The following is a 27,991-nucleotide window of genomic DNA, read 5'->3' on the forward strand; positions in this document are numbered from 1 at the left end:
TTTCTTTTAACCCAAAGCTTTTATGAATCAACTTAGGACACTATAAGACAACATTGAATATTAATTCTTCTAATGTACCAGAAAAAAGGTGATGGGTTTAATCTGTTTTGGACTTTAGTATCAAGCCCAATTAGTTAAGTGAAGGATAATTGGGCTTCTTACTCCAACGTTATTATAGTTGGTAAAAGTGTAAAACTCTGCATCATCTTCAACAAAGACATTGTGAATGCCGTTTATTATCTAGTCACTACTCACCAGAACAAAAACAACCTTGTACTATCAACTATTATTAAACATTAGTTTATGTTACACTTTGTATATTTTCATTTGGAGATAATAACAGATAAATAGAAAAGGGTTTTTGCTATGGACCCTGCAACTGTAGCTTTCGACAAATTCAAAGCCTTTGCCAAATCCAGCCACGACTATTTCGATGCTCTCTTTCATCGTCGCAATCCGGTATTTAATTCTTATCTTATTAAATTTGTTTTCTAAGCATTGAACTTATCCTCTATCTCAATTCACGTTTCACTTGTGAATGCTATCGGCAATGTTGTGAAACCTGAGGCGGAGCTCAAACCGGAAGAAATCTAGTATTAGCCGGTTAAACTGTTTGCTCTGACGGTGTGATTTTATATAATTAATAATGATGTATAATTCCATTGAAGTAATCTATCTCTGTCTTATTTGGATTTAAGTGAAACAAAAGATTAGAGTTCAAATTATTTTAATTTTTAAGTGAACCATCTGGTTTACTTCCCGGGTTAATCCGGCTTAACCGGGTTTAGCATAGTCGGACCGGAATTTCTCCGGTTCAAAGCAGTCCAACCCTCAATCAGTTAAGACGGTAAATCAGAGCGGTTTTCAATTTTGGTCAGCGGTCAAACCGGTCGGACCGTCCAGTACGGCCCGATTCTCACAACACTAGTTTGCTCAGACAGGATTGCCTCAGGTGCGATCATACCTGTGGGAAGCCAAAAAAATTGACGTTTCACTTCATTGATTGTATAGGTCTCTATTGTTTGTTTCTTTATGATATGTTTGATAACTTTGTTCATGATTATGGTAATTTCAGATTGAAATTCTTAAACGTTTACAAAGAGAAGCGTTCTCTGATATTATGAAACTTAGAGACAGACAAGAAAAGGTTGAGAAAATGCTTTCATTCTATAAATCGTCGAAAAGTGGGCCCTTTCAAGAAGATACAACTCATGTTAGAGGACAAGTTGATTTCCTGGGAGCTTTGTTGTTGATGGATGGCCTTGATCAGAAGAATTTAGATGCCGTAAATAGGTCTGGAATTAGAACCGGTGTTGATTCAAGGTTCATTTTTGAAACAACCATTGGGCAGAAGGATACTCTTGTGGCAGAGTTTTTGGCTAGTCAGAAAGGGAAGGAATATGGCGACGATGTCCTTGAAATGCCGCTTTCTCTAGCCAAACTCAGTTATACTGCGAATGTCAATGATTGGTTATCCGTGGTGGCGATCCCAATAGGAGCTCAGTGCAGAGATGTCGGGGTTGCTTCGAATTCTATTAACCAGGTATTTTTCAAATGTGTATGTTTCTCTCACGAATTCAGTAATGTCCACTGTTAGGACTTGTTCCAAGTTCCAACTAGCAGTTAGTTTGGTATTCCCTTAAATTTGGATGAAAAGTTCAGCTATGAATTGTTTACACAACTTTATGTATGAAGCTCATTCCTGAAATTTTATCCCCTAATAGCATATTTACACCAGCAATGACCTCAGAATGAAATATTTTGAAGACTTTAACTTCAACTGGTCTGTGACTACTCCGTTCTTCTCTGTTGTAATTGGGTAAAGATTCATTCTTCGAAGTTCGAAGTATCGGAAAGAATTGAAACATCAAATTAGCGTATTTTTTGTATGTAGACATGAATTTCATCACCCCTAGGTCAAGTCATGTGTGTGTTGAGTACCTAATTACTAGACGAGTAGATGGTTTACTTTACCTCAATTTCCTGCATATTTTTGTGCATTAATGTTGGTTTTGCTCTTGCAATTGCTAATCAGGCTCTTAATATTTTTATACGGTTTTGTGCCCATGTAGCTAGGAAAGGGCCTTACAGATGTTTCCTCCTTTGGGCCGCCCCTTCTAAATCTGCACAGTGGTAGTGCTATTGGAATAACTGTCAGAAAGTCAAATGTTATCGGTTCATTGGCTCAATGTATTGCTGGGCTGGGAATGTCGTCTGGTTCCGACACAATGGAGAATAGATCCAGCACTTTTGCGCAACTTGTGTGTCAACTTCCTAGCGGAACCAAGCTGTCTGTTATGGGTCTCCAACAAGTACCTTTTTCACCAAGGCAACACACAAAATTTGGTGCTCTTACAATTCCAATAGTCTTGTCCAAGCAACATGAAGCCAACGAGGCTGTAGCTGAAGCATTACCATTAGTAGGAACAAAGAAACAGATGTCAACTGGATCTATTGCTATGATGGTGGAGTCTGAACTTGATGGCTTTACAAAACTTGGAGGTTGGCTCGAGATTAAAAAATTAAATCCCAAATCTGCACAATGGGCTGTGACTATGTCCGACGTTTATGATGATTCATTTGGATGGGGAATGAGTCTAAGTGGGATGATCGGTGATTCAGCAAGTCGGGGTCATTTTCAGGCTGAATCCTATCTAAAATTTAACATGGGTAATAAATTTTGCTTGAAGCCAGGTTTTACATATGTAATGGATGGGAACTCCAAAATCGCTGGTTTAGTGCTTCGCTCTAATTGGTCCTTGTGATTATTTTCTGCTGATTGCTATGTACTTTGCAGTGGATCCTGGTTCTCATTATTTTTCCTCCAGGTACATATTACTGATTATTCTTTGTCATTAGATTTGTTTGATTCAAAACATGTCTGATCTCATTCTTGCATTGGGTTGGTTAGAGTGTAATCAATAGTTATCATACAAGTTTCTGTTAATATTAAACTAGACCAGAAGGGTGTGAATATGTTGCAAATATTTGAAGTGTAAATAGGAAGTACTTCAACTTCCGTGTTAAAGGGCGACAAAAAACCACACTTATAAAACAAAAAATTGAGAATTTGAAATTATAATAGTTACTTGAAAGAGTGCAGATAAACAATCAAAAGTAGGTGGCAGTGAAACCTGGTAGTACTTTCCTTCCATTTTATTCATTATTACCTTTAACTAGTTGGCTAATACAAAGGGACTTCAAACAGTATATTTACAGTTACTCCATCTAATGTACCCTGACAGATCTTTCTCCAAAGAGGTCGAAGTCAAGGAGAAAATAATTTGTTAGCTTAGTGATTCATTGCTTTTGGTAAATTGTAGTTTATCGGCAAAGTCCAGATGCTGTTAGAAACCCTGTTCCATAGACATAAGGTGTTGCTACTGATCCTGAATCCGTAACTATAGGAGTCTTCACACTGTTGGTTTGAGTTGCTGCATTTAGAAACATAGTAGTTTATAATTTGCATTTATGCGTAGTTGCATATCTAGGATTAATTACATCAACAACGCAAATTAGTTTCAATGAATTAGTAATCAAGAGCTTGACCTGAGGTCATGATGGCTGATTTGATTGCAGAGGTACTCCAAGTGGGGTTCAGAAATTTGACCCTGCTTGCAACCCCGGAAACATGTGGCCATGGCATGGATGTTTCAGAATTGAATCTAAACTTAGATGGTTCTTTTCCTTTTTGAACATCTTGTGTCATTCCGAAATCCGAATCCATGCCACAAGAAGGTAACTCGTGGTGCTGCAATATCGCGCTACAAACATAGCAGGGTCCCTTCAGTGCTTTGAGTATTGAGAATAATTCATCGTTATTTGTAATGAATTGGGTATCACCTATTCAGTAAGAATTTGTAATATATAGGCTTACCTTGATAATGTTCTTTGGAAGTGATTAATGGCTCTGGATTATAATTAATGGCTGAAACTGTTGGTAGAATTGTTGCCACTGAATTACTTCATATATATTCATCAACATAAAGTTTAGTTAACTCTTGATCAATTGTGGTGGTTGTTCTGATTTACTTAACATAATCTTTTATGATATTTTTTTTATAAATTAATAATTGTAACCAGTGCACTCATAACATTTGGCTTAACCAATAAGATCATAAATCATGTGCCTATGACAACAATATAGTAACAATTTAATACCAATGTTCATATCACAACAATTTAATGTAAGATATAAACTTTCAATATACTTATGTTCCTGCATGCTTAAGCTGATATATCATTCTCCTCATTATTGATATACAAGTTGCAACAATTCACACCAAGTCATGTACCTTGTTGAAATTATTCTTTCATTATTGTGTTGTTGGTTAACTATATTACCAAATAATGAAAATAACAAGAATTGGGGTAGCGGGCAAACCTCTGCTATAGAAAGAGCCCTTGTGAAGTTGTGAGCTTTTAAAATTGGACACCCCTAGAGAAAGTTTGAATTTCAACATCTTAAAATGTTCACAATTAATATTATTTAATAATTTTCTAAAACTTAAACAATAGGAATCTAATTGATATTATATACGAGTGAGTGATGAACATAAATGAAATATCTATTTATTGTATTTTTTATAATAATGTTTTGATTACTTACAGTTCCTTATTAATGTTTTGATATTAATTTGATATAGTATTTATTCTCTTGAAAATGTGATTATTACGTGAATATATTCACTCTTCATTTTCATAGGATCTAATTTTATTCTGATCCTTTTTTTGAATACCTCATTCAAAATATCTAATGCATTAATTAATATTTGCAACAAATAGTAGACATAGAAAAGAGGTAGCGTGGGGAAGATGAAGCAGCCATAACACGCTAAAACAAAACCCCAAGACAAGTACTGAATCAAGTGTGGAGGTACGAGATTGGTTATGTTGTCGGGGATGGTTGATGGCTGTGTACTAATGATAAAGCCAAGTTCATCCTTTGATTGCATGGGATGCTCAAGCATGATGAAATGATGGCGTCAGGATCACATGTCCGAAAGACAAAATACTACATTTCTATATTACTTGTTTAAAGTTGATTAGATCGAGACAGGATTTGGGAATAAGAAGAGGAATCGCATCCATGTAAGTCATTGGGTGGGAATATAAATCCTTGAGTAAACATGGAGAGTTTTAGTGAAGTATACAACTCTACTCTCCATTTTTTACACCTATAAAAAACAACTCTTTTTTATATATATTATAAAAATTGTCTATATATGAGAAATAAATGTGATTTTTAAGCAAAAAAAAATCATACATGTAATTAAGTTAAACAAAATAGGATATATCGTGGAGATAAGTCCAAATAATATATTAGTCAATACATTTTTATTATTTTTTTGTTAATTGCAGTAAAATATATGAGTAATTTAAACAATATATCCTTATAATTATTGATGCATTTTGTAATGAACAAAAAATAATTAAAATAAATTGACTGATATATTATTTGGATTTATCTTCATAATATATCATATTTTGTTTAAGTTAATTATAATTATTATATTTTTTATTTAAAAGATTACACTTATTTTTCCTATAAGGATAGTCAGTATAATATATGTATAACAATTAGAAGTTTTTTGTAGGTATAAAAAATAAAAGCGTGATTTGTATAATTTTATTAAAGCTCCAGGGATATGACTTATTCTAAATCTTTTTTATAATATCTGCCTCCGATACAAAAATGTATACACTATGAACAATATAAATGTTTCTTACATCCTTATTATATCATTTAATATCCATATTGAATATTTAATTGTTAACATTTAGATTGGATGAGTGGTTGTTGGACAAGAAATCTTCAGAATATTGAGATCAATTTATGAGTGTTTGGTAGGTAGCTGAAAATTCTGTCGCTCATGCCATAATATGATAATAGAGAAAATATAATGCAAGAGTAGTAAAGAATTAAAATATTTTGCTTGTGAAGTGTCTCATATTTATAGTGAAGAAGAGCATGAAATATTACCTGATATATGTTGTTGACATGGCCGAACATCTTATTATATTGGTTGTGTCCCATGCAAGCACAAGTTGCTTATTTGTATCGGACGACTTTGACATATCCGTACTCTATTGATACTTAAGTATAACATGATGTAAGCCTCATAGTCGTTTTCTATGTTTGTCTTTTTCGTATGCGGAAAGTCGATACACAAGGCAGTGCATGCGACATGTAGCTTGTAGAAGAGGTTTGTGTTGTTTAAATGGTGTGGTAGTCATGCATATGAGGAGTGAGAGACGGATGACAGAGGCAGTGGTACCATGTATGTTATTTGGACTTTGTCCTGTTAACATCGTATTTCTCTGAATTATCTAGTTGACTAATCTAAATCTAATGAGTGAATTCATCTTGCTTGATAACTAACTGAAGTCTAATTGTATTGTCCGACCATGGCATCGCTTTTGGACCGAGAAAGAACATTCATTATTATTAATTTTTAAATATAAGCAATACAAATGAATAATATATACCCTAACTATATTACGATCTTTACACTATAAATATATAAAAAGAAAAAAATATGATTGAGAATGTATGATTTTTAATACACTACATCATCGATCTACCATTCATTTTTATTATCATTAATTTTTCAAAAAAAAAGAATAATAAAAACTTTACACTGATAATATATATATATACGGGCGGGTTATCAGGTGTTAATTTCAGTTGGTGGGGCAAAAGATATAATGAAATATATACTCGTAATGAAACATTGGAAATTAATAACATTTGTTTCAGGTAGTACGTGTCTATAATCAAGCATCAATGTAACAATTATGGATTTTTGGTGCGCCCAACTCAGATACTCCACGCATGTTAATTGATCTTTAAAGTGGGACTTCTTTTTATACACATCTCACATAAAAATTGAAACATGTCCCTATTGAGAACAGTACGAGAGGTTTTGAACTCGAGTTAAGCCGCATGAAGTCATTAAAAATAATATGTCTTTAAACCGGACCATCATATACTTCTTTCATGCCTTGTTAAGATATTTATTTATTTGAAATCATATATTTATATTTATATTTTAATGCAAAACATATTTCTTCAATATATCATATATGTACAACAGAAAAATGCAAAAAAAAACATGAGCTTATATTCGCATTACATGTGTATGGTGTAATAAATTTTGGATCACACATGTAATGTTTAAGTGTGTTTAGTCTCTTTATTCTAAGTAGCCAGATTAAAGTGATCTAATTTAAGTAAAATATATAGTTATAGTCATAATTGTCATGAAAATTATTGTGTAGATTGCAAAATTGAATAATAAAATCAAGTAGCATCACCTTTCATGAAAGGATATGCATTTTTTATAAATAGGGGTTATGGTCCCTAATTGTAGACACAACAAAATCAATTATACTCTCTTCATCTTATTGGAAGAGAAACTAAAGACTAAAGTAATCTACACTTGGAATGTTAAATAACTCACATATTCTATTATATACTTGCAGTTGCTTATAAGAACAAAGGTCATAGAGTTGGTGGATACATAATATTAGAATTGGTATAAGGTTCATTCACCATTCTTTATGAATATATTAAGGTATATTTCCGTTCTAGTTTATTTATATTTATTCTTGATGATTTAACATGAAAGATCTTAGATTATAGTATTCATCATCTTTAATATATATTATTATATATATTTGAAGTATAAAGTTTCTCACCATATAAGTATAAATGCTCTCAAAATATATTTCAGTATATTAAAGAATTTTCCTCATGAAAGCTTTGACAGAGAGAGAGAGGGATGGAAAAAGTAAAGGGAAGGAAATAAAAGAAGTAACAGGTGTCGAAATACGGGTTTTGCCGTATGAGACACTGTTAACAAAATTCGAATTCAAACTTGAAAGGTCTTTTATGACAGCACGGACTTCATCAGAATCATCACTGCCACAAAGATAATCGCATCACTGATTTATATATATTCTGGAATCAGCACCATACACGTGGTCCTTTCACATGCCTCACTTCATATAACAAGGGTCTCACATATTAAGACTCATACAGGACTTATCTAAAACTAGCCAATTTACAAATCTATACACCAACAGTATAAAAATGTAAATAAAATTAGTGTGTATTTTTGTTCATTTGAATTATTTTTTTAAAAAGTTGATGATAATTGAAAGTAAATAATAGATAATACAATGATGATATAAAAAACTTTCACATTATTAATATATAGATTTTTTTCTCATCTAGAAATGTTTCCTAGTTTATTTCCACCAATACTTGTGACAGTGACCATGGATGCTACACTATAATTTTCCATCTGTGAGTAGTGTAGGTTGAAAATTAATTGGATTAGACATGAATTATAGACGTCAATGTGGAGCTATACTATTTGTGGATGCATAGGATGTATTGATGTCCTGAAAGAAACAAAATAAAGTATAAAAGTCACTTACTTCTTCTATTTTTTTAGTTTTAGATTTTAATTTCTACTTACTTTTATTCTTACTAAATAATTTATATTTTCATATTTTTATATCATGGATTATTTATAAAATTAAGTTTCTACAATTTTTGGGAAATTATATGATTTTTTTAGTAAAATTACTATTAAATGACACATGAATTAACATTTTCTTAATTTATGTGCCAATTTTTTAAACTAAAAAATATAAGAAATGGAGGATATATGTATTCTAGCAATTTATAATCTATTCCTTTAGGGTTTACATTTAAAGATAAAAAAGATAAGTAGTTTGAGAAGTACACCAAAAAGAATCAATAAAAATATAAAGTATAATCTCCATAATTTATTGTTGAAACAACATGGTTATTACTTTGTTTATGAGGAAAGATCATCTTCATTACAGGAGAGATAAATGTTACACAATAACAAACAAAAAATAATATATAATGACACATTTATAATTTTATTTATTATGAAATTATATTTTGTAAGAAAAATAAGTATCTATCTCCCCATTACTATAGAGGATGTTTTATTCTTTGTTTATATGGTAAAATGATAAAAAATGTAAAGGAATAGTGTATTAACATCTATGCAAGTAATATGTATCCAATAACATTCTTTAACAATTCAAGAAATAGAAGAAAGTATTTTGAAAAATATATTTTTAAGATATTAAATACAACACTTTCAATAATGTTTTAATATTTTTAATTTTGAAAATATATATGTGAACACTCATTAGCATTCTCTACACATTCCATATCATTTCATTTTCTAATTGATCAATGTTAAATAAATGTTAAAAGATAAGTTTTTGGTAGTACCAGAGTATTATAACATTTTGTATAATGAAATAATCGTTTTTGGATTGTATGACTGTTTCTCCTAACAAGTATCACTAATAGTAATTGAACCTTTAATCTTTTAGTTTTCTTAAAATCTAGCATAATCTTACACTACTAAAGTAATTCCTTGTTGATTCCAAAAGAGAAGTTTTAACAAGTAAAAAACATATCATCTCCCACAATAATAAATACATACATCATTTTTAATAAAAAAATTTGTTTTATGGAGTTTCTTAACTATATATGTATGAGAATGTTTTTTTACTTTTAAAGATAAAAACACCATAAACAATATTGCATCTTATATTTTCTTTGTTTTTTAGAATACTTCATTCTCTTATATATAAGAACTCTTATATATAAGAAGAGTTTTACTCCTTAAATTTATATTAATATTACATTTTTACTATTAAAAATATATGCAAAAATATGGACAAGGATCATATGTTTCCATTTATGTTTCATTTGGTGTCAAAGCGAATGAAAAAATTTAACTTATTTAAAAAAATTATAAAAACAGAAATTAATATTTTAATATTATTTCGTAAAGTTTAATTAGTTCATGACAAGAATACGAAAAAATTATGCCAAAAAATAATGCTCATAATATCTTTGTCCCAAAAATATAACTTTCCAGTCAATAACCTTAAAGTTAATTCATATAAAAACATGGGTGTACTTATAAGGAATGTAATGGTGAGAGGGAGAGAATGAGAGGTATTCTCTATTTGCGGTTCATACATCTCTAGACTACTGATTCATCATATTGTAGAGAGAGAGAGAGAGAGAGAGTGCGTGTGTGTGACATGAGAAAGGAAATGAAGGATGATAATGAAGCTGAGGTGAGTAATAATGGCTACTTTGGACAAGTCTCAAACTCTAGCTTCTCATCACTGCTTTCTTCCAAAGATCGTGATTTTCTGCTCTCTCCAAACGGAGCACAGGTTCTCTCTCTCTCTCTCACCACTCTTTCCATATGTGCTATGTATGCTTCGTGTTATTTTGGTTGTACTTTCCTCCAAAACTACATAACCTTCCTAATAAACTAAATCATAATAATACACATGATCTATGATTATATATCTTACCACCTACCACATAAATATTCATGTTTCTATAGTAAGTTTGGTTCGGATCTAGTAGCTGGTGGTGGGTGATCTAATTGTGTACAATGACGTTTAGTAAACACGGTTTTTTTTCTTATACCAAAACAAATTAACTTCTATTTCAATGTTACCTAAACTAAAATCTTTAAAATTTTCTTCATTTTCATATGTTTTATTTTTATTTATTTATATCAGTCAAGAGGTTACATCTATTTGTGCTTTATATGCTTTGGATTGAAGCATTAATCTGCAACATAAAATTTTGATGAGGATTGATGTCAGTTCTAAGAGAGCTTTGAAGTCTCCTTCTTCCACTTAAGATTAAGTTCTAGGGTTATAAAAAATTATTAGTTTAACATTGTTGAAAGGACCAATCCTCAATTTCAAAAAACTATAGCTCTGATTTTGATCTCTGGTAAGCTGCAAAACTAACATATAGAATATGTTTATATTTTGAGTCGTGAAATCAACTATTTTGACGATTAAACTTGACAAATTTTTTAATGAAATTTTATATTTGATCGAGTACAAAAGTACTCAAACCAATACAAATCAAAAAGTAATAAAATACATTAAATGAAATACCATTTAGGATAAGTGATAAGCAATATTCACGAGCTACACATAGCAAGTTCTAATGTTAGAAGTCCCTTTCAGTAAGTGATGATGTGCTCCCCTTTGTAGTTGTCGCGGAGGACCAAGCATCCTAAGTGAAGGACAAGTGGCACCTAAACCATTCCTCTAGGCCTAGTCCAAGTATTTACGCTTTACTTTTCTACACGTGGCCCATTATTTCCTACACACGGTGGGCCACTTCGGTGGCCTGTCCCTTTCATCATTTTGGTTTTGGGTAGGACTGGAATAGCTTCTGTTCTTAGTGCCCCACCCCTTTTATGGATGGGATCTGCTTTCCCAAAGTTTGTCCCTAAACATATTCTTGACCAATCATAACGAAACAAGAATTCATAAAGTTATGAATTTTTAAATTTTTTAATTAGTATGACAAAATATGTTTGATTTAGGACACACTTTAAGACATGTTTTAGAACAGCTTATACTTGTCCCCGTTTATATCATTTTGTACTCCTTTGTCGGTGAAATTCAATACTTATTTCATGCTCCCTCTCCAACTCATACGTATCTTCGTTTTGGAAGACTAAGCATTTGCGTATACCTTTAAGAAACGGAACATGATCCTCTAGAAGGAGATCCTTTTTCTTAAGGATAAAAATATAATTTTCCCATAAATTAAAATTACACAAATATCATTGTACTTTACTTTTTTAATGTGTTAAGAGTACTTTCCTTTCCATTATTGTAAGGAGTTTGACTTAGCATGCTATTTCACTTTTATGGTCCGAACTTGATTTTTCCCTTTTGTAGCCTCCACTACCTTTGTTGTAAATTGACAACAACATTCATTATATATCTTGGCAACTCCATTTTTTATATTAATAAGAATGTTGAATAATTTAGTTTGAGTCGATTAAGACTGCATCATAGGCACTCGAGCTTGAAATTTTATTTAAATTTTGAATATATAGTTTCTGTTTGTATCCCTTGTTTTTAAATGTATATACGCATCCTTAGTGTATTTATCAAAAGGTAAAAATTCTTCTACATTTCCTTGATGTCTAGTTACATTTTCATATCTCTGATATGTCCGAGTAGTGTATATTATATTATGTGAGCTATGTGATTTTTAGTTGGATCTCGTAAACAAAATTTAAGGATTCCTATTTCTTATATTTCTGATAAACGTGGTGAGAATATATAAGTTAGATACTTGTGATATGGTTAAGTAGTTGTAAATTGTGAGTGCAGGTGAAAGTTTCTGATATTGAAGGTAAGGTAGTGGGTCTATTATTCGCTGCTAACTGGTACCCACCATGCCGTGGATTCACCCAAATGCTAGTTGGTATATACGAAGAGCTTAAAAACAGTGACCCTCAATTTGAGATTGTGTATGTCTCCTCTGATGAGGATTTAGATGCTTTTAATAACTTCTATGGAAACATGCCATGGCTTGCAGTTCCGTTCTCTGATTTGGAAACAAAGAAATTATTGAATAGAAAATATGACGTTGAAGGTATTCCATGCTTGATTATGTTGCAACCTGAGGAGAGTAATAAAGAGGATGGTGCTGCGCTTCGATGTGGAGTTGAACTTATTTATCGGTATGGAATCCATGCTTATCCGTTTAGTAAGGACAAGTTGGAGCAGCTGCAAGAGGTAGAAAGAGAGAAGCGTGACAATCAGACACTTACTAAGTTACTTGCAAATAAACATAGAGACTATGTTTTGAGTCAAGCTGAACAAAGAAAGGTAAAAGAATAGAATATACGGTAAATACTTATTTCAGTCTCTCAAAAATTGAAAAAACATAGAGACTATGTTTTGAGTAACACAGAACAAAGAAAGGTAAATCGCTCAAATTCCTTTTTCACATGTTAAATGAAAAACTCTGTTGTTTGTTGGCAAGTGAAATTTTCTTTTAACAATTGGATGTTGCTCCTACACAGGTATCTGTTGCTTCTTTAGTGGGAAAAACTATTGGACTCTACTTCTCAGCAGAATGGTGCGTGCCATGCGCGAAATTCACTCCCAAACTGATTTCCATTTATGAGAAGATAAATCATGAGCTAGCTAAAACAGGAGAGAATGACGACTTTGAAATCGTGTTAATTTCAAGTGACCACGACCAATCATCTTTCGACTCGTATTACAGCAAAATGCCTTGGCTAGCATTACCATTTAAAGACCCAGAGATCAAGAACCTTGCTCAGCACTTTGATGTTCAAGGGATACCTTGTTTAGTAATAATAGGCCCTGATGGTAAAACAATAACTTGTCATGGAAGGAACTTAATAAACTTGTACCAAGAAAATGCATACCCTTTCACTGATGCCAAGGTTAAGATGTTAGAGAAACAACTAGAAGAAGAGGCAAAGGATTTTCCAAGATTAGTGTATCATGAAGGGCATCACCATGATCTGAATTTGGTGTCAGATGGCAATGGAGGAGGACCCTTCATTTGTTGTGTATGTGATGAGCAAGGGTCTAGTTGGGCATATCAGTGTCTCGAATGTGGCTATGAAGTGCATCCAAAGTGTGTTACAATTATAGGTCGTGATAATAATGTCTTGTTGGGCAGGTAATAATAGCCTTTAATAAGTGCTTAGGAATAAGTTTCCTATGTTAATTAGTTGAATGTCCTATGATGTAGCTACGAGGATGAAACCTCTGTTATCTTATCTTAATTTCTGAACAAGGGATTGGAATACCCTCTAGATATCACTTTATATATATATATATATATATCGATGGCCTTTTCTTGTTGCTATTATTATATAAGAGAAGGGGTGTGGCTAACAGAAAGGAGATGAAGAAATTACTTGTGACCACGAGTCCTCGACACTATAAGGAGTGAAAATTGATAAATCTATCTCAATATATATCGTTCTTTATATCGAATAATAGACAAGGTTATACAGGCTTATGGCCATTTATTTTTTAGCTGTTATTGTTGTTGATATTTTTAGCAGTATCAGAGTTTTGCTCATCATTGTTCAAGAAGAATGTTTAAGCAATCCAAAAATGTTAACCTTAGAAATTAGTATATCTTAAATCAAAGGTCAACGAAGATTGACTTTACATTTTATATTGTTTAAACATTTTCTTAAGTTAAAACCCTTCCAATAACTATTATTATTTATGTGCAAGAGAAGAGTATATAGCAAAATGTGTGATTAACTTTTTCTTGAGATAAAAGAGTTGTAGAAGAAAGATGAAAAATTAATGCAACATATTTTTTATATCCCATTTAGGCGTTTCTTTCTTAGACCCAGGCCCATCCTAAGTAACACGTCATCAACTATCATTTTTATTAAGCTGGTAGAAAATTTGAAAGAGTGATGAAGAGTAGAATAAAAAATGCTATCGCTTCATTCATGTGGATGCTGTTACCGTGTTTCCACATCCACAGCATTCAAATTTCAAATCTCAACTTCACTCTCTGCTTCGAACTATAAATATCGTTTTGGAACTGCGAGAACAGTTATAGCTAGTTCTGGTTCCGATAAAGAGAAGAATTCAATTGAAGATAATAAGAGGAGTAACTATAGTGGTGTACGATTGGAGGAAACGGTTGATGACGGAACTAGATCTGGAAAACTGAGACTCGATAATTGGATCTCGTCTCGCATCAATGGAATCAGTAGAGCTCGCGTTCAATCAAGTATTAAAGCTGGACTCGTTCATGTTAATGGCCGTGTCGTTGATAAGGTAGTAATCTCAATGCGTTACTTTCTTAACGTTTTTTATGTTTATGTGAATAACTCACTTCTAAGGTGTTTTATGTAAAAAAGAATTTCTAAGTAAGATCGTGAAATCTTACTGAAACTGAGCTTCATGTAGGATATTGCTGTAATTTCAGTGATATTAATGTGATTGAGGTAATTTCAATGTGTGCGTTAGATTCTTATGCTGTTTTTTGCATTCAATTTCTATGTTACTGCGAGAAACTGCAATTGTGTTTACCTGAGTGACTCGGTTGCAAGGTGTTTATCCTAAAAGTAATTTCAAAGTAAGATAATGAAATCATACTGGAACTGAGTTTAATGTATTGTGCTGCTATAATTCTACATCGTTCAGTCTTGGGATATTTTCCTGTTTTGGATCGTTTATTGATGACTATGAAAGTTGTTTTGTGTTAAGATTCCTAAAAAAATTCAAATATATAGATGATTCTCTCAAATGGGAGGTGTTTCGTTGTGAAAGTGCTCTTCTAGTTTTAACTACATCTGTAATGCTTGCTTTATTTCTGCACTCAGACTTAGAGAAACAAACATTACGTATGAGCTCAATGGCTTTAGATATTTATGGAATGACAAGCACACCGTATCATCTGAGTAGTAAAATCCGATAAAGTACCGGGATATTGTCCTCAGGGAGTAGAGTAGATTTACACTAATTCCTACCAGAACAAATTGAGTATATATTTACAATGGTGAGTTTATAAAATTTTATGTTTAATTGTAAGAAATTATAAATTGAACAAAAAGCAAGTAAAATAAATTGTAATCGAAATGCATCGTTCTTTCCCAATGACATCCATGGATTTAATTCCAAGTGAATTGTGAAGTTCAGATGCACATGTCATTCAAATCATTCACATCAATCCCTTGAGTGTAAAATCCTTAGATAATTGCTCAAATACCAATTCCTTGGATATTTGACCAATTAACTAGCATTACGTTCCATGTCATGTAAAAGCAATTCATGCATCATTCTCCATTCCTAGAGAAATGATGTATGAATGAAAATGATCCAGGTTTGATGTCAAGTTTAACTTCCCAATTAAACTTGAACCTAAAAACAAGAAATTAGTAGCAAATTAAATTCATGCATTAAGAACGGGATGAACTTCCCAAAATCAAATAACAATTACAATGGAATCGAATCCAGGAGTACAAAAGTTTGAAGATTACATTTCGAATCCCAGAACAAGATCTAATCAGTCCTTCTCGCTATTACAACACTCGAATCATGAAATTATACAATGTATAATGTGAAGTAGAATCGTTTCCACGTTTTTTGTCCTAATCTCCTTGTGTTTTTTCTCCATTTTCGTGCCAAAATTCATTCAGAAGTCTTTCAATAACTTCCTTTGCTGCCCAGAACTGCTTATATCAAGTTTCAACTACCACTCTCTCGCTCAAGCTAAGGATTCTCGCTTGAGCGAGAGAAAAAGTCCCTTCCTCGCTTAAACACCTCGCTTGGGCAAGGGAGAAACAAAAGCTACCAGGTTTTTGATCTTCAATTGGCGCTTGGGTGACATTCCCTCGCTTGGGCGAGGGGTGTTAGTATTTTCTGGTGATTTTCTTCTGAATTATGGCTTGAGCGATCATTCCCTCGCTTGGGTGAGGCCTGTGCTGTTTAGAAACTCGTTCTTCTCTTTTTTTCTCCTTTGTTCATCATTCCTAAACCTGCAAACAATAAAACATGAGTAATTTCCTAAACAATACAAGATTAGCTAAGTTATTGGGAATTGTATGTAATGACAGCATAGATACGCACTAAGTGCCCCAAAAGCATATAAATTTCCTTAACAATTTGACACTTAACACTTACGACACTCAGGCTCAAGCCAATAACTTGTTCATCATTATCTGCCTCTTCCAAAATATGTAGATAAAAGGCTGCATCAAATAAGCAATGTATATTTAAAAGGGGAAAACAATGTAGTGATTCAAAGTGGATGGTTAAACATGCAGTTAACTGTAATTTGTTTTATTATTTCAAGAATAGAAGCATCAGCAAAATTATTGTGCTTTGATGATAATTACTTTAGGAAACAATGCTAAGCAGATCAAGGAATCAAACTTTTTTTCATTTGAAATGACTTGTATCCTTTATCTATTGGTAGTGTTAACAGTGTTGTGTAACCTTCAGTGAACAGTAACATTTTTTAAAATGCTTGAGCAGTCTTCTTTCAATGTCAAAGCTGGGGATGAGGTCAAGTGCACCATCACAGAGTTGCAGCAGTTGAGGGCTGTGCCAGAAAATATACCTTTGGATATAGTTTATGAAGATGAACATGTGATAGTCATAAATAAAGCTGCACACATGGTAATTCCAGGCCTGTAGCTCTAAGTATCTAATAATTGTGGATGTGTATATTGATTTTCATGCTTTCTGTTTATAAATTGATTTCTCTTCATTGTTAAACTATCAGCAGTTCTGTATTTCATTATTTCATAAACTTTGTTGATCTCTCACAAACACTGTACCTGAAATATGTCTATCTGATTTATCTACAAATGAACCAACTTGCTGCAAAAGCTGACCTCATGTGCATTGCTCATTTTTTATTTTCAACTTATTTCCTAATTCTGTGTCATAGTACTCCCCCCAAAGAGGAAAGAAAAAGGGAAAAAAGGTGAATCACAAGGAGCAATTGGCATATTTTTTTACATCAATATCTAATTTTTTTACTCCATTGCTCTATTAGTATCAACATAAGAAATGTTCAGACTTCAGTAGGTGTAGTTAATGTCAGTTAACTCAAAATACTAATTAAAAATTACATCGCTTGGTCTCCAACATAGGTTGTGCATCCAGCACCTGGAAATACATCTGGCACACTTGTCAATGGCATTCTTCACCATTGCAACCTTCCAAATTTTGAATTTTCTAATCAGGAAGCTCTTCCAGATAATGAAGATTCTGACGATGAGTTCAAGAACTTTGACTCCGATGCAAGTTCTTGTGAAGGGTTAGATTCTAGACTGTCTGTGGCATCAATTCGCCCTGGGATTGTACACAGATTGGACAAAGGCACAAGTGGGTTACTAGTTGTTGCAAAGGTGTTTCTTGCAAACTCAGAGCTTATCACAATTCACAAAGTGTCATTTTAGTAATGATTGGCATGTCTTGTTCATACCTCAAAAGATTAACAATTAGTTTTGTATCCACCATTTGTACACTTTAATATCAGGATGAACTTTCTCATATGAAATTGTCGGAACAATTCAAGCTACGTACTATCAAGAGGGTGTATGTTAGTCTTACTGCTGGGGTACCGACTCCGACTGCTGGGCGTGTTGAAGTTCCAGTTGGCCGTGATCCTCATAACCGGCTTCGTATGACTGCTGTAGTTGGACCGGCTAGTTCTATGAAAGCCCGTCATGCTGCTAGTAGGTGATTTATGGTCCTTTTGAACTTCTTTTATATTTACCTTATTATGAATTACATTGGTTGCTTCTGGTCATATATGAATATTTCAAAATTTTGAATCTCAGTTAAAGTATTGATAACAATGTATGATTTTAAACATGTGTAAACATAATATGAAATTTGAGTTTGTTTTTATATAATCCAGGTGATCTTGCCAGTTAACTTTCTTGTGGAATTTGTTTAACTTAGCTGCTGCCAATTCTAATGACAAATAGGTTTAAGATATTTCATCCTTTGGATTTTCCCATCTTATAATCAAATAAACTGAAGGGGACATTTGAATATATCATATGGTATGATCCGTTTAAGCGGTTGATCATTATGTTAGTTGTGCACTTGTCCTTTTTTTGTATATGGTGAAACTCACCTGAATGATATTTAAGGTTTCATGGCGAGCACTACACTATGGGCGTGTATTCACCTAAAAGTTAATACTTATCATCATCAGGTACAGAGTAATTGAGATACTTGCTGGGGGCAGCTGTGCATTGGTTGAGTGGAAGTTGGAAACTGGACGCACCCATCAGGTACTTAATTGTCCATAACTTAGAAACTGTATTTTTGATGTCACAATATATTGTGAATCAGATTTGTGGGCACGATATGGTGTCATGCTATGGTGGATGATGCACCCTTCTGTATCAGTCATGGTCAGATTTTATTAGATCTGATTACTATCTAAATGCCATGCAAGTTTGTGAGTCTGAGACTCTTTTTGTCCCTGGGCGGTGGCTCTGTACTGTATCACCACCACTACGGCCATCCCCTCTGTCCCCATTCTTATTGATCCACTCCACCCCCCTTCGTTACCCTCACCTCCTGGGTGCATTTAGACAGCACCATTGGACACCTGCTGAATTTTATTGAATAATAATTGGATTGAAGTATCTGCAGAATTTTATTAACTCACTTTCTTATTGTCTTTTGGCAATGGCTTGATTATTCAGGTTATTATTAAACAAATTATCTCAATTTGTTTGTAGAATGTAAACATTTTTTTCTTTTCGTTTTTATAGTTATTGCATTCTTTTTAAAAAATTGTAGAATCTAAACATTCTATTTTTTAATGTTCATTTTTCTTCAAGATCTCACATATTATACATGAGAGTCTGTTTTTTTTTGTAAAATGGACTTTACAAATTACTGGGCAGATAGGTTAATTGGAGAAAACAAGTAGGTAGAGCTGCCTGTTGTGCATTTTGATTAAGGGTTTGTGATTGGGAATTATTATATTAGTATATCTCTGTTTTTATGGCGACATAATATACAGTTACTAACTTATAAATTATTCTCCTGCAAAAATCCTCATTTCTTGTTTCGTAGATCCGGGCACATGCTAAGTATCTCGGAGTTCCTCTGCTGGGTGATGAGGTCTATGGAGGGACGAAGAGCATGGTCTTATCACTACTTCGGCCCAGAACACCCCCTAGTTTGCATGGCCAAATTGCACAAATGGTTTCTAGGCTAGATAGGCCTTGTCTTCATGCTTTGACACTGGGGTGAGATGAGAAAAGCATATTTAGCTTCGGTATATTATCCTTCTATTTGCATTATTCATGAAACTTGACGAAGCTATTGGTTTCAAATATTGTTTTGCAGGTTTCAGCATCCCCATACAGGGGAACAAGTGCATTTGTCATCTGAACCCCCTCTAGACTTTGATGAGATTCTGAGTCAGCTTCGCAGAATTGGCAGTCAGAGGATTTCTTTGTCAAAGCATTCAATTTCATCATAATGCTCCCTAATCCATTCATACTTATATAGCAGTATTGCCTTCTGACCAAACTTCCTTGCCGAATCTCTTTGTTATCTCTCACAACACCAATCAACAAGTTTTTTCTACCACTAGATGGGGTCGGTTAAAAGAGTGCAACAACAGAAAAGGATTGTATTGTATTATTTTTACTATAGAATTTTCAACCCGTTAATTATTGAAATCGAAAATGGATTGTTTTGAATTCGTTTGGTATTTTTTCCCCCACCTTTTAGACCTACTTATCTATCAGCCATTGCATGGAGGGATCACTACCTCGTCCCTAGACCAAAGCCTCACCTCAGACCCTGATCCTGACCCCAGTCGTGATAGATGGCCATCTCCCGCACCATTCTTGGGCCCTTTCAATGTTTTGCCCCAAATTGTAAAGCTGTTATAAGCCCAAATATGACAAATCATATTAATACTCCTCACCATTCACCAAGCAATCACATTTCTTAGTTTTATCATTTTATAAATCTGCATTTGATTAATCAAAATTTTAAACAAACAATTGAGAATGTTAATGACCTCACCCAGAACTATGTATATGAAGTTGGATAGAGATCATATATCCCAAAGTGTTCTATTCTCTGTCCCAAGTTAATCAGAATGCTATTTTTTTTATTTTTTTTGTTTTTAAATTTTTTATTATTTATGTGTCAATATATGATTAGCTTGAAATAGAGAATGAGACATCGTTGAGAATAGGTAATTCTCATCCATGTGAAGTGTGACAAAAAATGAGTAAGTAGTATTTTTCATAAAACTATAGCTAGATGGGAGGCACTAGTTGACAAAGAAAATTCCAGGTGTATGCGACTTTATAAGGTTTTCATTTCATATGTATTTTGAATTGTTTCCCTCACTGTTTATTTTTATACTAGCGTTTTCCCATGTGCTACATTGTCAACCTGCAATTTTTTAACTAAGTAAATTAATATTATACTATCATAAATAAAGTTATATAAACATATACTAAACAAAATTTAAATATATATTTGTTGTTAGTTATGATGAATTTGATTTTAGACATATTAAAAGTATAATATAAGTTGAAATATAATAATACGAATAAAGTAAGACATGGTAAAATGATGTCACTTAACTAATAATTCATTTTATAATAGTAATCATAGATGTTAAAAGATTTTAAGTAATTTTCTTAATATTTAACCACTTAACGTTAAAATAAATTTTAAACACGTAGTATCAACAACAGGTAATTTAAATCTGGTTTCACACTTTTTCTTGTAAAATCCACGTTTATGTAGTGCCTCTATTAGTCTTGTTATTCATTTTTCTTGTACACAAGCTGCAGTAGTCTTGTTATGTTAAATTATTTTGGTCGTTGTTATCATGTTTCATTGTAGAACTCACGTGTCATGTTTTTTGATTAGATCAAAACAAGTGAGGAAAAGTCCACACAAATGTTTCGGATTTTGTCATAAATTCATGTACCAACCGCAACCAATTTCTTTGCTGCAAGTTGTTTCATATTTGTAATAAATTATGTTATTTGACTTCGTTTATTGGATGAAGCTAAGAGCTTTCATTCCCGTGTCACAGTTTTTATTTGACCAAACCCTTTCTAAGTTGAGTAAAGATATATATCGTGTATGAGTTTTTTATATGGTTATTCTATTATTTACTAATCATTTTTAATTATTTTTTATTTTTGGAAAAAATAATTTAAATAAAGGGTGAATGATATACTAATTGTACATGACTTTTTACGCTGTCGATACATCAATATTACATTCTTCTACTTTCCTATCTTTCTTGACAAAATCATATATATACCTTAACTTATTTAATATTTATCATGACCCTTTCTTAAGATGTTGTAGTTTCACCCTCTAATCTTCATCAAGAACGTCCCAAGCTATATAAACATAGTCCACCCTCATTTATCATACAAAATATCATATTCCAAACCAACATTTTTGCTAGCTAAGCTTATAGCTAGCTAGGTATTAGTAATTAATCTCTCATAACTCTTCTTTGGGTCATGGAGAAACAACTTAAGCTAAAGAGGAAGATCTTGAATATCCTACCAAAAGTAGCTGCAGCAGTGAGTTTCATAAACCCTCCCTTCAGCCCTAGTAGGTATCACAAATCAAAACCAGATAACACAAGGCATAAGGGTTTCTCTGCACCTATCACTTCCATGATTCCACATCAGAATAGAAAAAAACCCAACCATGATGACATTGATTATCAAGAACCCACTTCACCAAAAATCTCATGCATGGGTCAGATCAAGCACGAGAAGAAACGTAGGATGAAAAAAACCAAGATCAAAGATATAGAGGTAAAGAAAAACGTGTCCACGTTTAAAAAGATGTTATTCTATGCAACTAAATCAAAATCTGGTTCCTCAGATAAACTAGATAATGAGGATGTGGTTGTGAAAAGAGTAACGAATATGAGTCAGATGAAGCGTTTTGCAAGTGGACGTGACACTTTTGCTAATTTTGACTGGAAGGATCAAATGGTGGCTGAAGAAATAGATTGTTGCTACAAAAGTGATGATTTTTTTGAAGAGGAGAAAGAGATCATAATTCCTTTTTCTGCACCTATTTTGTTGAGTGATAGTAGTTGTAGATATGGTGATGGAGGTGTAATTCATTTGAAACCACGAAAAGAAATTAATCTATGGAAGAGAAGAACCATGGCAAAACCAAAGCCTCTTCAATTTGAATGATTGTGTTATATTGAGGTAATCATGTCGGAATCGGGAACAGATTTGTGTTACTTGAGCAAACTGATTCCTTAATCGTTGAAAGGAAGATTTGTTCTTTTGGTTCTCTTTTAATTTATTGGTTTATTTCTTTTTGTTGTGAATAGAATGATTGGTATAAACAAAATTAATTGCTACATGTCGTCATAGGCTTGTACTTTATATGTATATAATATATGGTGTTAAAATTATGATTATATTCAAGTCTGCCTTTAGAATACTAGTAAAAATGTTAAATGTGTTACTTGAAAAATTTAAATAAAAGTTGAATTTAACTTCTTGTATATATTTTAAGAAGCAAGACTATCACCAAGTTCAAGTATTAAGTTGCATAAAATCATTTTAGTTTAACTAGAGGTCTCTAGTTTGAGATATGAAGAATATAGTTCTAACATAAGAGCTTTGACATTCTTAAGAATTAGCCATGTGAGAAATATACATGAGGCTCAAAAAATAAACAATACATCATCAACACTCCAGGGTGACATGTATTATTGTTGATAAAATCTAAAGACATGTCTCATTAGCTCAAATATTGTCTAGAAAGGGATTAATTTCTTACTAAAAGTTGAATGAATACCCTTTACTATGTCACTAAATTGAAGGGCCTATATGCAATCATTTAGATTTTCAGCAACCTGCTTAGAGAGTTTACAAACCGTTGATAAAATATAGTGAGGCATACAAGCTTTTAGCACTTCCACCTTTTATTCCGCAATAAAGCCCATAGCTATGTATTTTTATATGAACCAAAAACAAAAACAAAAACAAAAAACAAATTATCCATTTCGCTTAACATTCCTTTTGAATGAAAAGTGGACCAACCCCAAACAAAAGAAACTGCTTAGGATTTCAATTATACGGGCTGGTTTGAATAACTTATAGCTCGTGAAGGATTCAAGCAGACTCAGCCCATTATCAGTGATGAATTTCACAACTCTAAGTTTAGATTTAAATCTCACCGTGCATTTTTGTACCTCAATTCCTTTTTCACGTAATCATCGTATCAAGAAATACGTTATATATTCATTTCAATGTAATATGATATTTATATTATTTGTTTTTTATTAAATATTATATTTTTTCTTTCATTAAAATATTGTTGATATATCAGCCTATTATAGGTGGACAAAATCTAACTTATTTTTTTATATAATAAGAAGATACTTATTTGGTTAAAAACATAATCGTTGGGTATGATGTTTAGCTTTGTGTCCTCCTAGTCTCATACCATACAAACATTGAACCAATGTTTTAAAAGTGAAATTGAGTACATTTAATTTAAACACTTAACGTATGAGCATAGGCAAGTGTTACATCATTGCAAATTATTAAAATTATTTTAGTTATAAAGTTAATTACAAAATATGCATGTAATGAAGAAAAATATTTGTAATCGTCAAATATTGAGAAATGATAATTTCTTAAAAGTATTATTTACCTTTTATATTGCTTATTTTTATTATTAACAGTGCAATCCAATACATGTCAGTGGCAAGTCTCATGTTTATAGCTATTGTATTATCGCCTAATCAATCATATTATGAATGAATATCTTCATTTCTTATATGTGTCAAGCATCAACCAAAATATTTCATCTAATTAAGAAATTATAAAAATAAGTATTTTTATATTACCTGATATAGTTCAATTGGATAGAGACAAATGATCTTTGTCTAGTATTACTAGCACTACTAACTAAGAGAATAGACAATTTATCCTCTTCTATTTTGAAGATGATTGCAGTAATTTTGTTAAATTCTATTTTAAAACAGGGATTGATTATTATATTAAAATAGAAAGAAAAAACTCACTCGTCCTAACATTTCAATCAGCTCTAATTTTGGATTTTTAAACTTCTATTTTTTGGCTTCTCCTCATGAAAGACCTTTGATGCCAGAAAAAAGCTATTCCTATCTGCCCCACTCATTGTATTTATGTTTCTTTAAGTAAAGAGTGAAAATGATATTTTGCTTCTTATCCATGCTCATAGATGGGGATTAAATGGCCTCATTCATGTTCTATTTAGTATACCAAACCAATTATTAGTTCTATTCATTTAAAAAGAAAAATTATAAAAACATAAATTAATATTTTTAATATTATTTTGTGATATTTGATTAATCTGGGACAGAGAGAGACAGGAAAATTATGGGACAAGTGATCCTTATCCCTCCTAAATTGAGTTATTGTACCCAAAAAATGATTCCCTAAGCCCTACAGTAAGGAATTTGTTGATTCCGATCGAGCCTATCCATGTGGGATAACGATAGTATAAGCTTGAAAGGCTAGTGACTAAGTTACCTATTAGAGCATATAAGGCTTTGGATAAAGAGAAAATAGGCAGAGAGGAGCATTTATAACCGGTATTCATTCAATTTGGGTCACAAAAAGTGCCTGTAAAAATTATAGAAATACAAATGGTTGGTTATGAATACGGTCTTTGTTAATTAACATAACGCAAGCCGCTCCATTCTTTTCCTGAAACGTTTAACTAATTTAAATTTGTGACAGCATTTTTCCAAAACGATAAAGAAAAAAAAATACTACTGTGCGCTTGGCTTTTCGGCAATCCACACAAGCCACTTTGATTAGCTGTACATGCATTTCAATTAGATAAAAAACAAAAATCGAATGTGATTATGTATATTTACATGAAATTGATGTTATACTGTATAAAAATAATGATTATGAATAGATAAATGATCTGAGTTTTAATTTTTTTAAAAAGCGTAGCCAACTTTGAAGTACGGATATGTTAAACACTCTCATGTATCGGTGTCCAACACGTATCAGACATGGATACGTTTGAATTCGTGAAGGATATGTATCCATAAAGTGTCCAAAAATTAAAATAAAATAAATCAATATCAACACATGTATCATATTCGTTTTTAATAAAATATAGGATATATAGATTCGTTTTCAGTAAAACATATGATATATAGATTTATCTCAACAGATTTTTTTCCAATAAAATATGATAAGATAAATTCATTTTGAATGACATAATTTTCAATTTCCATTATATTTTTTCCTTTGAATATTTTGATTTACACTTATAGTTTTATCATATTTTATATATTTTTTATTATTTTATATGTGTATCCTTAAACATATCGTATCATATATTTAAGAAGAAAAAATACGCAACAACATATCGGATACAAATGAAATACGTATCGTATCCGACGCATATATAAAGCGCAAGACAGTATTTCAAAGGTAGCAAGTGAGGGGAACACGACAAGAGAGTACATAAGTGTAAAACAGCATTGACAGATCCAAAGTAAAGTGGTGGACAGATGTCGTCTTATCAGTGGCCTTTGAGAAGCAAAAATACAGGCACAACGTGACAATAGTAAAATCAGAGCAAAAAGCAACATAACACGCATCAATTGCCAGATTCACTCTCTCAAAAGCTTAACTGCTCAACCTTAATCACGTTCCGATACAACACTTCAACCACTGCCATTTTATTATTATACGCTTCAATACTACACCCATTCATTAAACAATTATTCCACTACAGATCCATTATGATTTATGACCATAATAAATATCAATCAATTCATTCTCATCAAAATCCTAAATAATAAATTCCACAAACATTAAAAATGTCATCCTCCAGAACCAATACAACTATAAAATAGACCAAATTACATTCAAGTTCATAGTAATGATAATAAGTTAAATCCAAAATATAAAAAGAAAATGAGATTGAGTAACCGAATCTGAAAGAAGGAAGGAGGTTATACGTTACCTGAATTTATGTCTGTCTTTGTTTATTTGAGTAGAAGACTAAGATGATGAATGAAATGGTTTTCTGCAAAGAATCATATGCATCGGAGTGAAAATACCAGATTCACCTCCACGTGTCAAATGATCAGCAGTGTGAAACAACATTTCATGAACATCAACGGTTCCTTTAGGTGCAATTCCCAAAGCAGCGAGAATAGTTACAACAATGTGGTTCCTCCAATAAGCGACTCGACCCATCTTCAACCGGGTCCACCACGGTTGAGCCGGTGGTTCAGCCAGATCTTTCTCTTTCACAACCTCGAACCCAACCTTCTTAGCTGTTTCAGCAATATCACTGTAGCTCCTTAGCCCAGGTAAAGCGTCACCCCTCTCTATACCCTGAATGACTGCCACGTGTTCATCGTTATCACAATTGTACTTGTCTGTCGTCACCCACTCGTAAGAAACGTAAAGACTACCAGGTTTCAAAACCCTAAAGATCTCAGCGTATACCTCTTCGAGTTTGGGCGCGTGACATGTGGCTTCGATCGAGTACGCGCCGTCGAAACTGTTGTCTTGAAACGGCATCTCGAGGAAATTACCACACACAACCTCGCAGAGAGAATCAAGGCCTGCTTTTTTGTTGTGCAATTTGGCTCTGTTGACTTGGTAATCGTTGATCGTGATTCCCACGACGTTTGCGCGCGAGTGGGATGCTATTGCACGCATGGGCCCACCAACGCCGCAACCTACATCGAGGATCTTGTGTCCAGGTTTGGCCTCGATGAGATCGACGGCCATCTCTTCATGGAGGCGCGTGGCATCACGGTGGGATTTCCCGGGGATGGAAGGAGAGAAATGGAAGGACTGTCCCCAACCCCACTCGTAGATGTCGGTGACGAGGTTGTAGAAGGTGTCGACGAAGTCGGGGACCTTGTCGGCGGTTTCGATCTCCTTGGGGCGGCGAAAGAAGGACCAGTAGTTATTGTAGTTGTCGCGGACTTTCTCGGCAGAGATGGAGCCACCAGAGAGATCGGTGGCGCGTTTGCCCTTCTGTTCGGCGGGGCCGAGAATGCAGACGAACCAGTAGAGGCCGCCGGCGAGGAGAGCGGCGGTGCAGAAGAGAGAGAGAGAGTCCATTTTGACAGAGAGTGTTTGTGAGATTTCAATCAACTCGGATTATTATTTATTTGCTTTTCTTTATGTGGATTCTTCTTTTTATACTCACTCGCTAGTTTAGGAATTACCATAAATAATTTATTATTTTTTGGAAATTACATAATTTTGTTACATAAAGTAGCAGTCCACAAGTTGTTGGGTATATATATTCTATGTTGGATTTCACCTTTGAGAAATCTAAATTGAATCATATTCCTACTATTCTCTCTCGGTTGTATCCCTATAACTTTGTCATGAATATATTACATTATTAATATTTTACTGATTATTATAAATACGTAATTTGTCATGATAGAGATATATATTGTTAATAAAATATATTTAATAAAAAATTACATTATTAATGATATTTTTAATAAAAAAGATGTCATTACCTTAAATACAATTGAAAAGAAATATATACAAAATTGTTATGTGAGTAACATTAA

At 32.8% G+C, this 27,991-nt stretch overlaps 6 protein-coding genes across 10 annotated transcripts; 4 read left to right on the forward strand and 2 right to left on the reverse strand.

Moving 5' to 3' along the window:
* LOC109328775 lies at positions 197-3,899 on the forward strand. Of its 4 annotated transcripts, XR_002105475.1 has the most exons (5): positions 197-459; positions 1,076-1,543; positions 2,073-2,828; positions 3,246-3,374; positions 3,580-3,899. XR_002105475.1 is itself a non-coding variant. In XM_019562393.1 (3 exons), exons 1-3 carry the CDS (start codon positions 367-369, stop codon positions 2,763-2,765), a joined length of 1,254 nt encoding a protein of 417 aa, XP_019417938.1. In that variant the 5' UTR covers positions 197-366; the 3' UTR covers positions 2,766-3,091. The 4 variants fall into 4 exon arrangements, 1 of the variants encoding a protein (XP_019417938.1); XR_002105474.1 differs by having other exon boundaries at positions 3,246-3,899; XR_002105476.1 differs by lacking the exon at positions 3,246-3,374.
* Positions 3,325-3,754, reverse strand: LOC109327773 (CO(2)-response secreted protease-like). Its single transcript, XM_019560923.1, has 2 exons — positions 3,550-3,754; positions 3,325-3,434 (listed from the first exon to the last, which is right to left on the reverse strand). The coding sequence occupies exons 1-2, from the start codon at positions 3,725-3,727 to the stop codon at positions 3,325-3,327; spliced, it is 288 nt and encodes a 95-aa protein (XP_019416468.1). The 5' UTR covers positions 3,728-3,754.
* LOC109327938 (probable nucleoredoxin 2) lies at positions 9,990-13,722 on the forward strand. 2 transcript variants are annotated; one of them, XM_019561112.1, is made up of 4 exons: positions 9,990-10,248; positions 12,235-12,735; positions 12,933-13,576; positions 13,608-13,722. In XM_019561112.1, exons 1-3 carry the CDS (start codon positions 10,111-10,113, stop codon positions 13,566-13,568), a joined length of 1,275 nt encoding a protein of 424 aa, XP_019416657.1. In that variant the 5' UTR covers positions 9,990-10,110; the 3' UTR covers positions 13,569-13,576; positions 13,608-13,722. The 2 variants fall into 2 exon arrangements, with proteins under 2 accessions (XP_019416657.1, XP_019416656.1); XM_019561111.1 differs by having other exon boundaries at positions 9,991-10,248; positions 12,933-13,722.
* Positions 14,251-20,107, forward strand: LOC109327936 (RNA pseudouridine synthase 2, chloroplastic). Its single transcript, XM_019561108.1, has 7 exons — positions 14,251-14,694; positions 16,897-17,040; positions 17,520-17,777; positions 17,909-18,111; positions 18,596-18,674; positions 19,471-19,646; positions 19,747-20,107. Exons 1-7 carry the CDS (start codon positions 14,344-14,346, stop codon positions 19,880-19,882), a joined length of 1,347 nt encoding a protein of 448 aa, XP_019416653.1. The 5' UTR covers positions 14,251-14,343; the 3' UTR covers positions 19,883-20,107.
* LOC109327941 (uncharacterized protein At1g76070-like) lies at positions 21,670-22,762 on the forward strand. The gene is made up of 2 exons (XM_019561117.1): positions 21,670-22,616; positions 22,659-22,762. The coding sequence occupies exon 1, from the start codon at positions 21,912-21,914 to the stop codon at positions 22,605-22,607; it is 696 nt and encodes a 231-aa protein (XP_019416662.1). The 5' UTR covers positions 21,670-21,911; the 3' UTR covers positions 22,608-22,616; positions 22,659-22,762.
* Positions 26,289-27,559, reverse strand: LOC109327939 (24-methylenesterol C-methyltransferase 2-like). Its single transcript, XM_019561113.1, has 2 exons — positions 26,443-27,559; positions 26,289-26,407 (listed from the first exon to the last, which is right to left on the reverse strand). The coding sequence occupies exon 1, from the start codon at positions 27,522-27,524 to the stop codon at positions 26,445-26,447; it is 1,080 nt and encodes a 359-aa protein (XP_019416658.1). The 5' UTR covers positions 27,525-27,559; the 3' UTR covers positions 26,289-26,407; positions 26,443-26,444.

The sequence above is a fragment of the Lupinus angustifolius genome, chromosome LG15 (assembly GCF_001865875.1).
Source record: "Lupinus angustifolius cultivar Tanjil chromosome LG15, LupAngTanjil_v1.0, whole genome shotgun sequence".
Lineage (NCBI taxonomy): Eukaryota > Viridiplantae > Streptophyta > Magnoliopsida > Fabales > Fabaceae > Lupinus > Lupinus angustifolius.